This window comes from Sardina pilchardus, chromosome 20 (assembly GCF_963854185.1).
Source record: "Sardina pilchardus chromosome 20, fSarPil1.1, whole genome shotgun sequence".
Lineage (NCBI taxonomy): Eukaryota > Metazoa > Chordata > Actinopteri > Clupeiformes > Clupeidae > Sardina > Sardina pilchardus.
In genome coordinates, this window is record NC_085013.1 from 17,885,052 (window position 1) to 17,902,432 (window position 17,381).

The 17,381-nt window shown below is 46.4% G+C and overlaps 2 protein-coding genes across 3 annotated transcripts in view; one reads left to right on the forward strand and one right to left on the reverse strand.

Moving 5' to 3' along the window:
- The window catches only part of zgc:103755 (uncharacterized protein LOC449988 homolog), a 30,262-nt gene extending 18,283 nt beyond the window's left edge, over positions 1 to 11,979 (forward strand). For both annotated transcript variants that reach the window (XM_062523221.1, XM_062523220.1), the window contains exons 10-16: positions 1,971 to 2,042; positions 3,292 to 3,489; positions 4,664 to 4,798; positions 8,002 to 8,125; positions 9,350 to 9,414; positions 9,518 to 9,593; positions 10,264 to 11,979. In XM_062523221.1, coding sequence (XP_062379205.1) covers positions 1,971 to 2,042; positions 3,292 to 3,489; positions 4,664 to 4,798; positions 8,002 to 8,125; positions 9,350 to 9,414; positions 9,518 to 9,593; positions 10,264 to 10,663 — 1,070 coding nt within the window. In that variant the 3' untranslated portion in view covers positions 10,664 to 11,979. The remainder of the gene's footprint in view (positions 1 to 1,970; positions 2,043 to 3,291; positions 3,490 to 4,663; positions 4,799 to 8,001; positions 8,126 to 9,349; positions 9,415 to 9,517; positions 9,594 to 10,263) is intronic.
- A 1,745-nt stretch (positions 11,980 to 13,724) lies between these two features.
- The window catches only part of alk (ALK receptor tyrosine kinase), a 60,350-nt gene continuing 56,693 nt past the window's right edge, over positions 13,725 to 17,381 (reverse strand). The window contains exons 22-25 of the mRNA XM_062522785.1: positions 17,324 to 17,381; positions 16,990 to 17,124; positions 15,501 to 15,591; positions 13,725 to 15,238 (exon numbers count right to left, since the gene is read on the reverse strand). The exon at positions 17,324 to 17,381 is cut by the window's right edge and continues 44 nt beyond it. Coding sequence (XP_062378769.1) covers positions 14,111 to 15,238; positions 15,501 to 15,591; positions 16,990 to 17,124; positions 17,324 to 17,381 — 1,412 coding nt within the window. The 3' untranslated portion in view covers positions 13,725 to 14,110. The remainder of the gene's footprint in view (positions 15,239 to 15,500; positions 15,592 to 16,989; positions 17,125 to 17,323) is intronic.

Below are 17,381 nucleotides of genomic sequence, written 5' to 3' on the forward strand. Positions count from 1 at the left end.
TCCCCTAGCACAGCTGGAAGATAATCTCTAGAGAAGGACATTCCATTACTTCTCATTCTAAACTCATTATAACTGTAGACTAATATAAGACCTCCAGGCCTGATTTTCCCAGTGTGAGGTGATAATTCAGCTGTTTAACATATTTAATTTTGTCTTAAAGTGAATAACCTATGGGGTAAGGAATGTGAGGGATTGTGACTTGTGTTTTAGACAAGAGAGAGATGTAAATTGGGTAACCGTTGCAGTGAAGCTTATGAATATAATCATAAAAGCTTTCCACAGGATTTGTTCTACTCTTTCATTAGCCCATGGTCTAAAGAGCATTACAGTTGCTTTGAGTTGCATCATAAAATTGGCGTTGATGTACTTTTTATATGTGGAGTTAAACTATTTTATGTGATAAAGGGGGTTTTGTGAATTCTTTTTAAGACAACCAAATGTTGCCAAACCAAAATGTCCAAGCAACTGCTCAGTCCTAGCCTGGTTTCTCTTGTGTCAGTGATTTAGTTAATTGAACATTACTCCCCTGAAATAGCCATTGCTGTTTTTTTGTCTCTGAAGTAATTTGAGGAGCAAGTGCCCTAATGGGTTTGGTTCACACACAGGAGACTTGGCTGAAAGCAGGCTGTTCTGGACTGATGAGTTGTGACACATCCTCTCCTGAAAGGGAACATGCAAATGTGCTATCACAAACAATTACTGCCCACGTCACACTCATCACACCAGCAGAAAAATATCTCATTCCCTTATTTGGAACTGGTACATAACATTATGTATTTCTGTACGAGCAAGGAAGCCAGAGCAAACCTATGTTAAGGGTTGATGCAATTAATATATGTTGGATATACATCCTGGCAAGCAGCCATTTGTTTCAAAAGGTTAAACACCTAGAAATCAATGTAATCTTTGATTTAATTACATGTCTGGTGATGTCTGCCAACATATTGTGGGTGAATTCGACTGCAGAAAATAGGCAGAAAAAGAAAAGCTGGTCCATTACCAGCACATGTTCTATTAACAGGCAGACAAGTCACAGTTACATGTCAAAGAACTGAATTGTGTCGAACGACGGGAAAACAGCAGCACTGTTTATTCCTCTTAAAAGCACTTCTAGCAAACCTGTGACTGTGCTTCCATGTTCTTAAGTTGTAACCTCATCCTACCTTTTAGCTTTATATTGCTTGGCAATGCTTTTTTTCAGCATTCTAGCCTTTGGTCCTTTAAAGCTTTTGACCACACATTCACCTCTCTCTGACTGAAGCGTTTACTCGATGTGCTGTTGTCTCAGCCCGCTGGTGTCTGCGCTAAGACTAGGGCTCTAAGACCAGGGCTCTAAGACTAGGGCTCTAAGACCAGGGCTCGATGTGCTGTTGTCTCAGCCCGCTGGTGTCTGCGCTAAGACTAGGGCTCTAAGACCAGGGCTCGATGTGCTGTTGTCTCAGCCCGCTGGTGTCTGCGCTAAGACTAGGGCTCTAAGACTAGGGCTCGATGTGCTGTTGTCTCAGCCCGCTGGTGTCTGCGCTAAGACTAGGGCTCTAAGACTAGGGCTCTAAGACTAGGGCTCTAAGACTAGGGCTCTAAGACTAGGGCTCGATGTGCTGTTGTCTCAGCCCGCTGGTGTCTGCGCTAAGACTAGGGCTCCAAGTGTAAGAGGAAATATCCTCAAACGTGTGGGTGGGCAGATGGCACATATCTTTAGCTAAGTTTAGCAAATGTTTTACTACCACTGAACTCCAGCTCCAGTCGTAGCTTTCAACAGATTCCTTTTTTATTTGCTCCATCTGACAACTCCCTGTTTGTCGGTAGAATTGTCATGGCTGCTTTTAGTTTTTGTTTTCCCTCTCTGGTAGCCTAGTCAACCTTTTCATCTTTTATTCCATTTGATATGTTTTGTCATCTTGTCGTTCTTTGTGTTGAGCCTCATCACATGCCTTTGTTTTGTGTGTTTATGTGTGTGGGGTGTGCAAAAGGATTAGCAGCTATTAAGCTAAAAGACACGTCTACTGATGAAGACAAGGTTGAGTCTCCAGAATCTCAAACAGGTACTGAAAGGAATGCGGGCTGTGAAGTGACCTGAATGATCTGAACATACTGTACTGCTACCAACCGTTTGTCAAATGTAAAACTCCTGTCATTTTCAGTAGCTAGTTATGTTAATGTTTTGTGGAGGCGATGTTGAGGAGAAGAAAGTTCAAATGGTGCGTAGCGAAAACACAGAGCTTTAATCCTTTCTTATCATTGTACTTTGTAATGGTCAACTGTATTTAGGCAGTCCAAATCCAACAGAATGAATCTCCTCGCTGCTATTTTGCTTCAATTAGCACAAATAAGACTGTGGAACTAATGAATGAGCTAGCTGAATGCATTAGCTACAGCGGGGCATGACTGGCCTGTGACCAGCCTAATGAGTGTTCCCCCGTTATTACACCACTCTTTGTCTTTACATCCTCTCTAGCGGAGCGGCCGTCTCTGGCCTAACTCTCCCTGTAGCCGTGGCTCTGTGCTGGCTATCGGACCACTGAAGTAGGGTGACCAGATGTCCCCAGTTTCAGGGGACAGTCTCCGTTTTTGGTTGCCTGTCCCCGGGAAAATACAGAAAAACTTCTGTTTTTTGAAGATAAAACTTGTATGTATTTCAATCAGATTGATAGTCAAACTGAACATTTTTGGGATTACAGTATGTCCCTGGTTTTGGTCTCGGACATCTGGTCACCTTACACTGAAGGTCACACTACTACGTACTTCTCCAAAACTGACCCTCTGGCTGATGTGCAACAGTGAATGTGAATGTGAATGTTTAGGTGGATTCCTCTCCAAATTATTTACTGTAGCAATACGAAACACATGCTCAGACTTGCTATAGGCCTACTACTCGGAACCACTTAATCTAAGTGGCAATGTGTCTTTAGTGGCGCTACTCTACGGTAAATAGATCTGTGACGGGGGAACTGGGTACAGAGCCCAGGGAAATATCCAGCTCATTACTATAGGATTGAAAAAGGTGCTGTCGTGTGTTCAGTAGTGTTTTAGATAAATCTACTAGCAGTCGTACCTGTCTGTGTCTGGCTTTGCTTGTCTAATTATTCCTGGACATTGGTGGCTCTGTAGTGCAAATTAGATGCAGTGTGTTGTCTAGCTGTTGTAGAATTAGTGTTTTGTTTTGCTCTTTAGACCTCCATAGTGCAGTGTGTTGCCTGGCTGTTGTGTCTAGACTTGGTTATTTTTCATGACTTTGTCGACCTGCGTGGTGCTTTGACCTCATTTCCTCCCGCTCTTCCTCGTGTTCCCCAGGTGCTCTGTCCAGAAGTTGCTCCTCTTCCTCCTCGTCTCTGGACTCCAGATATGGCTCAGCAGTGCGCTCTCGGCCATTTCCATGGCAACGTCCACCCCTGCGGCCTCGGCAGGAGCGGCAGTCCGTTGGGCGCAGAAGCCCTCAACCGCCCTCACACCGGCAGCCTCGCCAGTCCCTCAGCACCACACCCCACGCTGGTGATTCACCACAGCCACACACACACACCACAATACCACACACACACACACCACAATACCACACACACTCACACACCACAATACCACACACACACCACAACCACACACACACTCACCACAATACCACACACACACACACACACACACACACACACACCACAATACCACACACACACACACACACACACACACACACACACACACACCACAATACCACACACACACCACAAACACACACACACTCACCACAATACCACACACACACACACACACACCACAATACCACACACACACACACACACACACACACACACACACACACACACACACACACACACACACACACACCACAACCACACACACACACACTCCACAATACCACACACACACACTCACCACAACCACACACACGCACTCCACAATGGGCAGCCGTGGTGTACTGGTTAGCGCATCGGGCTTATAACCGGAAGGTTGCCGGTTCGATCCCCGACCAGTCCACCACCGCTGAAGTGCCCTTGAGCAAGGCACCTAACCCCTCACTGCTCCCCGAGCGCCGCTGGTTGGGCAGGCAGCTCACTGCTCTGGGTTGTGTGATTCACCTCACTGTGTGTTCACTGTGTGCTGTGTGTTCACTAATTCGGTTAAATTGGGTTAAATGCAGAGAACTGAATTTCCCTCACGGGATCAAAAAAGTATATATTCTATTCTATTCAATAACACACACACACACACACACACACACACACATACACACACACACACACCACATTACCAAACTCTAGATACTGTTGTGTGTTCAGTATTTGAGAGTATTAAAAGTTTTGTTTTTGAGAACACCAAAAGTTTTTGTGAGCAAGAGGTAGACAGACCTCTCACCAGCTAGTCTCCAATCTATCTGCCCTCTCATCATCGTCTCATGTGCTGTGATGGGCGGTGAGTAGGCAGCACAGAGGCTTTTTCACAAGTGCTGTTTAGCGTCGTCTGTCTACACAGGAGAAGCTCCAGCAGAGAGTCCATGATGATTTAACACAATGCTCGGTGGTGCATATAGTGGCATAGCATCTGTGTTGGCATGGCAACAGACAGATCACAGCATCTCTCTCGCTCATTCCCCTGTCTCCGGCTCCTCTCTCTCTCTCTCTCTACCCCCCCCCCCCCCCTTTTCCCCCCCCAGGACCCAGTAGCTGGATGCCCTTGAGCGGAGGCCTGCTGGGGGAGGGCGCGGAGTTCCACCTGGGGGAGCGGGTGCTGGTGGTGGGCCAGAGGACGGGTGTGGTGCGCTTCTGTGGCAAGACCAGCTTTGCCCCCGGTGAGTCACCGTGCCCGCACAAAGGGCTGCACTATTCATGTCCTGAGAATTGGACGTGTACGGAGGCTGTGTGTCTTCTCCTCAGCAGAACCTGGCTGGTGCTTACCGCGTAGACGTCAAGAGTTGCATCAGCCGGGTCTTTGGGCGGTGATAGCAACTTATTACAAACATCACATATATGAAATACCCTTTTTCATATCGTGTTTTCATCTAGAAGTTCAAGTAAAATATGAACACGCATGTCCCTTGATGGTGATTTTCTAATTCCTCAGATAAATGGAGACTGACTCAGTCAGGCAATGCTTGATAAATCAGGAGCGAGGATTTATTAACAGCGATGTGCATCAAGGGAGAGCCGACAGGTTTTATGTGAAGACCCACCCATATCTCTAATTTAATGCGGAAACAGTGTCTAGTTTAAGTATCGTCAAGGGGATGTGACGCAGCGTGTTGATACGAAGCCTCTTCGTCAGGGGGAACAGAACGCAGGAGTGGCAGTGCATGTACGCGGTGGTTAAAAACATGTTATTATTAGCAAACAAAAGTCTCAAATGTCAGGTGCAGAACTCTGCTTGGACTCCAAATGGCTCACAGCAGCAGTGAACACAACAATATGTAGAGCACAGCCTCCCTACGCTCCTGTCGTGGGGTTTTCAATAGAGCAGGTGCTCTTCCAGCTATTCATCTCTAGACTCCACTCATTTGGCTTCAGACTCCATACCTAGAACCGTGGAAGACGTGACTACCCTCCCCACGCACCATATCAACACAATGGATAGCACTTGGATATGAAAACAAGAGCGAATGAAAGGAGGGGGACTGACGCACACAGACATGGTGAAGCCACGTGCACCCGGGCTAGTGTTAACCAAACAGGACAAAACTAATGGAAGTTTTTCCAGCCAAGGTAGCGTCTACCCGTCTCTCTGTTTTTCTAGCCAAGGTAGTGTCTACCCGTCTCTCTGTTTTTCTAGCCAAGGTAGCGTCTACCTGTCTCTCTGTTTTTCTAGCCAAGGTAGCGTCTACTGTACCCGTCTCTCTGTTTTTCTAGCGAAGGGAGCGCCTACCCGTCTCTCTGTTTTTCTAGCCAAGGGAGCGTCTACTGTACCCGTCTCTCTGTTTTTCTAGCTAAGGGAGCGCCTACCCGTCTCTCTGTTTTTCTAGCCAAAGTAGCATCTACCTGTCTCTCTGTTTTTCTAGCCAAGGGAGCGTCTACTGTACCCGTCTCTCTGCTCTCAGATCTGCCTTTGGGGCTCTTCCTACAGTATGTTTAAATGGCAGTATCTCAGCACTTTCGCTTAGTTTCGTGATTCCCACCCAGACACTGCGCAACATTGTTCAAATGGTGTCTATCACGGTAACACGATGTTGATTACTGTGGCAAAACATCAAGTTAAGTTTTTAATTTGCTCACTCTGATTACCTTCATATTAGAGAATTTACTATTTCTGGTCACTGGCTTTCTGTAAAAAAAAAAGTCACTATCAGCTCAAGATTGGTTGAGTCAATGAAGCCAGAAATGCAGTGCCTGCAGTCGGAGAAAAACATTTGGAGAGAAAGCAGTTTTATTGATATTCTCACTGACCTACACAGTCACCTTCAAATCCTGCCAAGAATAGAGTCATGTTTTAGTGATTTTTAGATTTCATGCTGCAATACATTTTCCCTCAACTGATGGCCACAATTTTCTATTCGCAGAGAGCCAATAACTTTAATGAATGTCTAGTTTGTCAGAATAAATAAAAAAAATGGTCAGATAAGAAATAAGGAATAAGCCACATACCAAAAAGAAGACATTAATATCCATTTCTTTCATTTAGCGTCTCATTGTGTTTGGTATTTTTCAGAGTTTTAGCCAAAAGGGTTTTCAGTTGTATTATCTAGCACATCAAATCTCCATTGCAGTGTTTTTACTCTTTAAGACCTTCAGTTCATTACAACGTGGCCCAGAATTAATTAATGGCAACAGGCTTTTAAAATGAAAATGTCTAATTTAGGTGAGTGAAAACAGACAAAAATATCCCTTGCGCAAATAAAACCTGCTTCTCATCAGATCCTCTCATTGGGCCTGATGTAAACCGCACAGTAAAACTGCTGGGTTCAGAGCATGGGATGTTGCCTTCTTTTTTGCCATTTTTCCCTTTGAATTTGGCCTGTCTGAGAGGCTCTAAGTATGTCTATGAGCTAGAAATGTGCTTGGGCACACAAGCCTTATCACCTTAGAGAGATACCAGGAGGGTGCTGATGCGTGCGTTTCTTGTGCTGAACAGATTTCCACTGAACTTTCAAAGGTCCCGCAGGGAATGCAGTAAATGTAGACAATCGTGTGTGTGTGTGTGTGTGTGTGTGTGTGTGTGTGTGTGTTTGTCTGTGTGTGTGTTTGTCTGTGTGTGTGTTTGTGTGTGTGTGTGTGTGTGTGTGTGTGTGTCTGTGTGTGTCTGTGTGTGTCTGTGTGTGTCTGTGTGTGTCTGTGTGTGTGTGTCTGTGTGTCTGTGTGTCTGTATGTCTGTGTGTCTGTGTGTTTGCGCGTGTGTGCGTGTGTGGAATCAAAGCATCCATGTTTGTGCATTTCTTAAATAGCGTTCTAGGCTCTAGGTTAAAGTAGAGCTGGGGGCTTGGTGTCTCACCAAAGTTGTCAGTGTACAGTGACTAGCCTTGAGGATGGTGTACAGTGAAGAGCCTTGAGGACTGTGTGATCTCTGCTTAAGCATCACTCTTTTTGTCATTGCATCTCGCTTCTATATCCCAGATCCCTGACTACCAGCTTGAAATAAAGTCTCCTGATCTGTTGTTGCTATCCAACAAGCTTTGATTTACATCAATGTTTCGTAACAGGAGACAGTTTAAATAGGTAGTTCTCGTCAAGAGACTGCAGGCAGGAGACGAAATGTGTCCAGCCTCTTCTTTTCAAACGTTACTGTAGTTGAGGCCTTAGCCTCTCGGGCTCTCTCTCTGAAGGTTCATGCCCACTTATGCGGTCCCTGGCTCTGCTGTCGCTGATTGCTGTAGCCACGCTGGCGTTTGAGTCGAGTGCGCCGTGCTGTTGAAATACTCTGCAATCATTCCTGTCTTTGAGCTCATTACTTTCCCTGAAGAGCTCATTTGATCATAGCCCTTTTGTGCATGGCCATGTGCCTGTATCTCTGCAAGATTCAACGGAGAGTTTCACAAGTCTGAGTTTGATTGAATGTTTGTGTTGTCAGGGTTTTGGTTGGGCATTGAATTGGACAAACCAAGCGGAAAGAACGACGGGTCTGTTGGAGGTGTGAGGTACTTCAAGTGTCCCTCCAAGCACGGGGTCTTCGCTCCTCCGTCACGCGTGCAGAGGTATGTGTCTTCTGTCCAGTCAACCAACTTCAACTCTTACTCAGACCAAAGCTGTTTTGGTGGTCTTTGAAAATTGTAAATAGTAAATGTTTTTAGTTTGCCATCTGTGTATTGCATGGTAATTGGGTGGGGAAGAAAAGAATATTGGGCTGTATTGCAAGGCTTAAATAATTGACACATTTAAAGAGTGAATGAAAGCCTGTGATTAAATGTCAGTAGTAAACAATGGTGTCATTGTTCTCTGTATGATTATGAGATATGGAAGTTTCAGCGTTGCATTCACAAATCATTTCTCAAGCCCTGGAGGAGAGTACACTAAGAGCACACTAATCACCAACTCACTGTAAACTTAGGCCCCATCGTTGTGTGTTTCCTAAGCCAGTAATCTCTCCTTATTCTGTCGCTTAGTCATCAGCATGTTCTCCTCATTCACGCCAGTTTTTTAACCTCCTATTCTCCTCCAGTCTGTTTATGTTGATGTGCTTCACTCTGAGGTGTGGCCCCTGAGTCACGTCTCTCGTCACTGATGCGCTCCAGCGTCCCGCCGCCTGTGGCCCTTAGTCACGTCTCTCGTCTCTCGTCACTCATGCTCTCCCAACGTCTTTTGAGGTCCAGCGTGGTCACCTGGGCTCACCTGAGGTGTTGCCCTTGGTTCCGTCTCTCGTCACTGATGCGCTCCAGCGTCCCGTCACCTGTGGCCCTTAGTCCTGTCTCTCGTCTCTCGTCACTCATGCTCTCCCTACGTCTTTTGAGGTCCAGCGTGGTCACCTGGGCTCACTTGAGGTGTTGCCCTTAGTTCCGTCTCTTGTCACTCACACGCTTTTTTCACAATTATCAGTAAGTAGAGGGGGCTCTTAAGAAAAGTAGGAAGAGTGTTTTTGTCTGAAACTGAAAAGAAAATGGGATAGATTAAGTCCAGTAGTTTATCAGTCTGTCTCTCTCTTCTCTCTCTCTCTCTCTCTCTCTCTCTCTCTCTCTCCTTCTCTCCTTAAGCCTTTCTAGTTTTTGACTTTGTCAACCTACTTTGACTAAGTGCTCTCAAAAGTGCTCAGATTTCCGTTCTCTTCATTTGTAAACAAGACAGATCATTCACTCAGGTTTGTTGCATATGTGACACCACAACTGAGCGTGAGCCTTCTACACGTGTAGTGGTTCTAACAACAACAACTTCCTGTTGGTGGAAATAGCACTGTGTCTGAGCGCCTCTCCTCCCCTCTCACTCAGGATTCACGGCTCCGTCGACTGCCTGTCTGAGCTGTCCACCTCCAGACTGAGCCACCCGTCGGCAGGTGAGCTGCTCTCTCCACATGTTAACAGGCTTTAAAGTTGTGTCAGAATCTATGATGATGAGGTCCCTCTGTTCTGGTGTTCATTTCTGCTGCCTCCACACAGCAATACGCCGCAGTTTCAGCACCTCAACAGCCATCTCCACGCCCAAGGAGCCAAATCGCAAAAGTCCAGTCAGCAGGTATTCCGCTTTACATCGCTGGCTGTGTTTACACAGGACAGAAATAATCTGACCGCTGATCTTATTCTAAGGAGGACAATATTTAGATTACATTACTGTTTACATTAGTTGCTGATAAAATATTCCATTCGTATTTCTTACAGATTGTAGTCCTTTGAATAACAAATTCACATTATAGGACTTACCGGTCCATAGGTACGTGTCACAGAATTGTGCTAAAACAACAATAGGCCATCATAGTCAGACTCGTATCCAGATAATGTGATTGGAATACTATTGCCCATTCCCATTATGACCGTATTGGGGGTAAGCTAATGAGAACACTGTTTACTCAATGGTGTTTAAATAGGGGTGTTGTCTTGATCGGGGTTGATATCAGAACATTACTGTCCATGCAAACATAGCCATGATGGCATTACTACTGTGAGTTTACAGTGTGCTGTGAAAATGGTTGTTTTTTTGTGGTGTTTTGTATCTGAAGGCCTATTGGATCAGCTGTTTATTATGAAAATGAACTGCAAGCTGTTTTAATAGATAGATAGATAGATAGATAGATAGATACTTTATTGATCCCCAAGGGGAAATTCAAGGGTCTTGGTCTATTTTAATGACCCGTCCCTGTCTCTCGGCTTCTGTTTGTGTTGTTCTGCTGTGTTTGTCCGTTTCACAGGAACCGCTCGAGCAGTGTGAGACGTCGCTGGAGCTCAGCGAGCGCTGGCTACGGTGCCGAGACCTCCGCCCGGCGGGCCAGCATCACGGGAGGTGCCACCACCACCAGCAACACCACCGGCTCCTCCAACTCGGACAAGATGGTCAAACTCCACGTGGGCATGCAGGTCCTGCTGAGCAGTGCCAGCGAGATGGGCACCATTCGCTACCTGGGCACGGCCCACTTTGCCCCGGGCGTGTGGCTGGGGCTGGAGCTGCGCAGTGCCCGGGGCAAGAACAACGGCTCGGTGGACGGCCGACGCTACTTCAGCTGCAGGCAGGGCTACGGAGTTCTGGTGCGGCCCGGCCGGATCACCTACCGCGGCATCAGCGGCGCCAAGCTGGTGGACGAGTCCAGCTGAGTCCAGTTGAGCCCGTCCTGGTCCACCCTCCGTCCACTAGAGCAAGGCCTCGGCTCGCGCTGGTCTCTGCTCTCCTTTTGTTTTGATGTGAATGTCTGCCTGTGCCCTTCATCTTTGTCTTTCTGTGCCGTTGCTGACTAACATGGCGAGACATTCCTGATAGAATAGCACTAAGGAAACCCAGCACTACCTATTAATGGACAGCAGTGGAGATGACGGCTCTTTAAAGATTAAACGGCTCCCCTAGCTCCAGGGATGGGCCTGTGCAATAATGCCCTTGGGATTCCTAATTTAGTATTTACACTAGGAATTTAACTTTACTTTTTCAAAGATCGCATGACAATTCTTGAAAATGAACTGATCAAATTGAGTTGGCTTGATTTTTCTCTCATTTCAGAGTTAAATGAGGTCGACGGTTTAGCGCATATGAGGATGAAGCTAAGCACTTTATTGAAGAGAGCAGAAACCTCCGAGTCCAAGACGATGGTTTTGAATGTTGATGAGTTGAACACTACATTGTAATTGGGAGGCAACACATGAATGTACGGGGGTTTCTGCACAGTAAAATGGTATATTTTTACACTGAGTGGAGTTGGACAGTCTTGAAATGCATTAACAGTAGCATTGCCTTCAATTGAGGTGATGCACCAGTGTCCATGACAGTATATTTTATGTGGGTTTACCAATTTCTTGCACTTGTGACGAGGACAATGTTGGCCCATAGGGTAGGTCATTGCGTAGCACTTTAACATTGCTAGAACATTCCTGAACATGAGCTTTCAGCCACATCGCTGATCATCTTCTTTGCTCTTCTCCAACAAGCAGGCGATGCTTCAGAAAAGTCAGAAAATGTGGGTGAGTGTGGCTACTGTGGCATTAACCACAGTCATCGAATGAGCTCATTGGCTTGCTTTATGTAGAATGGCTTGTGAAGACGTCATAACTTGGAACGTTACAGTTAAAGTGGTTTGAATGGTCTTGATTAATATCCTGCCGCCTCCTCTGGGGGTGTGGGTGTGGGGGAGGGTATGGTTTCATTTGTATCAGTGTTGAATGTTTGGTATCTTTGCGTCCATACGTTTAGAGTATTTTGCAGGGTAAAGCTGGAATGTGTGTGTGTTGTGGTTTTTACAATTCAGTAATATTGTAAAGAAGTTGGTCTGTTAATTTTTATATTTGTCTTGTTTGTCGCTGTACGTCATCATCAGTTGCAAGAAAGTCCAAGACAGTGTATAGTTTGGAGGTGTTAGTCCTCCTACTGTAAAAAGGCTGTTTGTAAGAAATATCACAAATAAATAAACTATCTTTTCCCAGCACACCGTCTGCATTTCCCTGTTATGTCTGGACACAGTGTTTGTTACGGCTTGTAGAACTTAGTTATAATTTCACAGTTTGTGGTAATTTTATTTTTTTTAACCAAGCAGTAGATTTTATAGAGCAATTTATTAGTTTTCTCACCAATGAGGGTCAACTTACATGGTTTTACCAGAGACATAGTACAATAGTTTAATTACTATACAAATTTTACAAGGGCAGCTTTGTCCCGATAGGAGATGGCTTAAAATAAACTTGAAAATGCAAACACACTCTCCAATCATCTGGAGAATGAATGAATAAACCAATAAGTAAAGTAAATGATGGCATGGCTGCTTGCACCACCTGTATTTAAAATCCATCTATGATTTTCTCTCAAAGCCTTTAATGAACCATTATCACAGCAGGTGATCTCACACAGGTGTGTCCGTGTAAGAAACTGAATGTCCTGGCGGAGCCGCACGTTTTCCTCCCTCTTTATTACATCTGCTGCGGGCCGACGGGCAAGACCTTCATTCCCACTGACGCAACGGAACAAAATGTATAATGTGTCAATCACACACAGGCGACATAATTGTCAGTGAGATTGAGGAATAAATATTGAGAATGTGCTGGAACTATTTATATCAGGTGCAGTTGGTCAGGGAGATGAGAATCTGAAAGGCTGAATTAGCGATACAGACCATCCAGTTTAATAGTACATTGAAAAATTTGCTGAGGCCTTATCTCTTGATTCATGGCTGATACCACTTCCTGGAATGGTGTTTTTGTTATGTTCAACAGATACAGGTGAATTACTGCATTGGGACATAGCTTTTCAACAGACAGTTACAAATCTTATTTATATATATATTATTTCCATTTTAAGGAAAACATTCTATTATTCAATAGTTTCTCTTCGATAGAAATTATGAAAAATATGTAAGCTCAATATCTGATATATTAAAACACACTTAAAGGGTAACTACACAACAATGTCAAAATTAGGCTGTTGGAAAAGACAGATATTTTAGACATTAGTACAGATAATGGATTCATAAAGTGTGCCTCTGGCAAGAGTGCGTACTCAACTGCTTGAGACAGAACAACCAAGATCCAAGCAAAAGTAACTGACATCTTTTCAATGCTTCCTATTTACATAAGTTGAATTTCATGAAAATATGACTAGACTTTTTTTTTGATATCCATCCATTTTCAACGATCACTTGTACACAAAAATACACTCTTTAGAAACATGGTCGACGTGGACCCTGTCTTCGTATCAAGATACGTGTTCAACACACAGGAAAAAGCTCACTGTGCTTTTCCACTCCACACTCCACTCAACCTGTCCATTCAGCAGTGCCCCATTACAAGTGTTTTAATTCAATTTCATGTTGGACTTACATTTTTTAACCCAACGGAGCTAAAAAAAATAAAATAATAATAATCATGGAATGCTACCATTAATAATTTACAGAGCTTCCAAAATAATAAATAAACAAATGAATAAATAAACAAGCAGGCAAGCAAATATCAACAAACAAACAAACAAACACATCTTTTTCTCAAAGATCAAAGTGCCTCTGGCATCCTGCAGTCTAGAGATGAGCAGGTCGCATCCCAGTGAACGTGAGCGCATGTGATTGGTCCTTCTTGGAAATCAAAATGTCCCCCCCCCCCCCCCGACTCTCAATCTAACAGGCACCCCCCCCCCCCCCCCCCCATAAGGGAGGGCCACAGAGAGCCCCCAGCTGTGTGTTATCATCAGACCTGATTATTAATCATAAAATAACCACACGGATTAAAATAGAAAAGAAGAAGAAAATTCCACATAGCCATCGGCGTCGCCCTCATCCCTTACCAGTGAGCAGTCTGATCCAGAGCCTCTTGTGAAGTGGGGAGCAAGAGGGCTGATCACGGCTCCACATGGGCAGGTCTCAGGGCGGGGGGCGCAGGGGAGTTGAGATCCACATGGGCAGGTCTCAGGGTCTCAGGGCGGGGGGAGCAGGGCGGGGGCAGCAGGGGGGTTGAGATGGGCGAGCACAACCACCCTCTCAGCAAGACGGTTTTGGTGCGACGGCACAGTGTTGGCACAGGATGATTGACCTTTGACCTCGGACTGTGATTTTGGGGGGGTTGGGGTGTAGGCTGTTAAAGTACAGTGGCATTGTGCCCCTCCATGGTGGGCAGCCTGGAGTCCTGCACCGTCCCCTTGGTGACCAGGAGCGGGCGGCTCTCCTCGGGGTTCCCCGTGCGGCCGAGAGAGAGGGGTCTCTGCGCTCCGGGGAGAGGCGGCGGGGGCTGCGGCGTGGGCACTGCCAGGGGCATGAGGGGCATGGGCATGGGCGACTCCATGGGCAGGCCCTGCTCCTGGTACCCGTAGCCGATGTTGCCACAGGGGAAGCGGCGCAGTCTGTACAGCGGCACCGGGGGCAGAGCGGCCGAATCCAGGAGCAGGGGGGCGTGGCTCATGCCAGGGGGCGGGGGAGGGGGCAGTAAGGGCCGGCACACACCCTGCTGCATCTGCTGCTGATGCTGCTGCTGATGGTGGAACTGGAGCTGCTGCTGCTGCTGTTGCTGCTGCTGTTGTTGCTGCTGCTGCTGCTGAAGGAACTGGATCTGCTGCTGCTTGTGCTGATGCTGCAGGCCCAGCGGGTCGGCCACTGTCCTGCTCGTGTGCTCCTGACCCTCTCCAGGGACCCGGCCGCTGCTGGCCTGCTGCTGCTGCCTCTGCAGCTGCTGCTGTTGTTGTTGTTGTTGTTGTTGTTGTTGTTGCTGCTGCTGCTGTTGTCGCTGCTTCTGCTGCTGCTGCAGGAACCAGGAGCCGTAGGTGGGGTTCCACAGGTTGGTGGGCTTCCCGTTGCGACTGTCCTTCTCGGCGGTGTGCATCTGGGTGAAGGCCGGGTTGACGTGGCCCCCGTCTGGGGTGGACGTGATGGCGGACGGGCCGACGGAGGAGGCGGAGGCGGCGGCGGCGCTGGAGCACAGGCCCATGTGGGAGAGCGGGAGGTGCTGCTTGGCCTGAGGCTGGCCAGCAGAGGGCAGCACCGAGGCCGGCTTGGGCTCGGACAGGTGGTGTCCGGGCAGCAGCAGCGCCTCGCCCATCTTCCTGGCCTCCTCACAGTGGGCGGCCAGGGTCTCGGCTCCCTCCGGCGGGCCCTGGGTGGCCACCAGCAGGGAGGGGGTGGACGGGTCGTCTGGGTGCAGGGCCACGCGCTCCTCCTCCTCAGAGACGGGGCCGTACTCCACCGCCAGAGGAGCGGTCACCACCTCCGGGTCCTGCGGAGAGGGAGCCAGAGTCTGCACTTCAGCGCCATCTTTTCCCTCCATAGAGATGTAATGAGCAACAAACTAAACGCCACCACAACCAAACTCTTTTTAAAACTCTACACACACTTCACATACATAATGCAGCATGCATCTCCAACAGAAAAGGCCTTATAAACATTTCAAGGACAAACTCACATCACACACAGACAGTACGAAAGGATTTCTTTCCAAGAAAGGTTGTCTGCTCTAAATAATTCACTAGACCCCGTACCTGCAAACAGAAGTCGATCCTCTCAAGGATGGTGGCGAAATTTGGTCGGTCTTCGGGGTTATGCTGCCAGCTTTGTGTCATTATCCGATACCTGGTCATAAAACACACACACACACACATACACGTACACACACACACACACACAGTTTTTAATATGCAACAACCATATTCTCCATAGTCATTAATTCTCTATTTCTTTTGATCCAGTATGACGGAGTTGTTTTTATGAGCGTTAACTTAATGTAAATAAACAATAGCTAACCAGTCCAAAAGTGATTGCATCAGCGCTAGCTGTAATTACCACTGTGATTTGAAATGCACAATTAAAACAACAAACAAGCCATCCAATAATAATTCCTGAGTGTTCAACTAGCCTTGTGAACAGAGCACAACGCAATGTTGAAGAGTGGAAATAGAGATGACCAATAGGGAACCATATCCACTGTGAACTCCTCTGAAAATAAGTCTATGGCATTACCTTCATATTACTGTGTGCATCAACACAAAACTCTTTTGAGCGCACATAAAGGCTGGTGTTTAGTGGGACACTATGGGGTCTTGGAAACACTTGGGAATCAGACTTAAGACCAAAGGGTTGTTCAGTCCCTGACAGACAGGCAGACAAATGTGGACAGAGAGGAGTACTGGTTCAGTCCCTGACAGACAGGCAGAAGAATGTGGACAGAGGGGGTTACTGGTTCAGTCCCTGACAGATAGGCAGAAGAATGTGGACAGAGGGGGGTACTGGTTCAGTCCCTGACAGACAGGCAGAAGAATGTGGACAGAGGGGGTTACTGGTTCAGTCCCTGACAGATAGGCAGAAGAATGTGGACAGAGGGGGGTACTGGTTCAGTCCCTGACAGATAGGCAGAAGAATGTGGACAGAGGGGGGTACTTGATCGTTACTCTCCCATGGACACATCTACAAGGTGTCCTTGAGAAAGGCATCTCTCTCTCTCTCTCTCTCTCTGTCTCTCTAGCACTCTCTCTCTCTCTGTCTCTCTCTGTCTCTCTCTGTCTGCCAAGTAGCATAACCATATGTTGTTTTAGTTATATGTGTGTTTGTTTATATACATACATACAAGTACATCTAAACAAATTAGAATATCATGGACATTTTATTTTTGTCCCATAATTTTTTCAATAAACTGAAACTTTCACTCTACATTCAGTACAAATAAAGTTAAATGTATCAAGTATTTTAATCTTGATTATTCTAATCTCTGTGATTAAGGTCCATAGCTCATGAAAATGAAAATGAAAAATCTAGAATCTCATAATAAAAAAAAAATGGACTATGGAACTGTCGACCTGAGATGAGCTCTGATCAGCTAATCAAGTCAAAGCACCGGAAAATGGTTTCCTGAGCCTTTAATCTCTCATAGTCTGGGCAGGGCGATGGACTTCTATCATCTTCTAATGTGTTGAGCTTCTGATGGACTTTCCCATCATCTTGTAATGTGTTGAGCTTCTCTCACACTGGACTTACACAGGGCCTGGACATCCCTTGGGCGGGTCCATCCGGCCTCCATTAGTGACAAACTCCAGAACCTCCTGATTGCTCCGGCTGGGATACGGCATGTAACCCAACGAGAAGATCTCCCAGAGTAGAACCCCAAAGGACCTGTGATGGGGTAATAGAATGCAGAACACACACCACCAGAGAAAAGAACCAGTCAGTGAGAATGAATGGAAGCTGCGTGTGTAACAGTGGTAACTAATCGTTGAGGGTAAATACAGGAGGACTGGCAGGGCAGACTGAGAGGCTGGGGTAATTTGCAGGGATGATTACAGGTTTAGGGGGATTGAAGAGTACAGTTTACCATGTGTCAGTTTTGGAGGTGAAGATCCCCTCCATGAAAGCCTCGGGGGGCATCCATT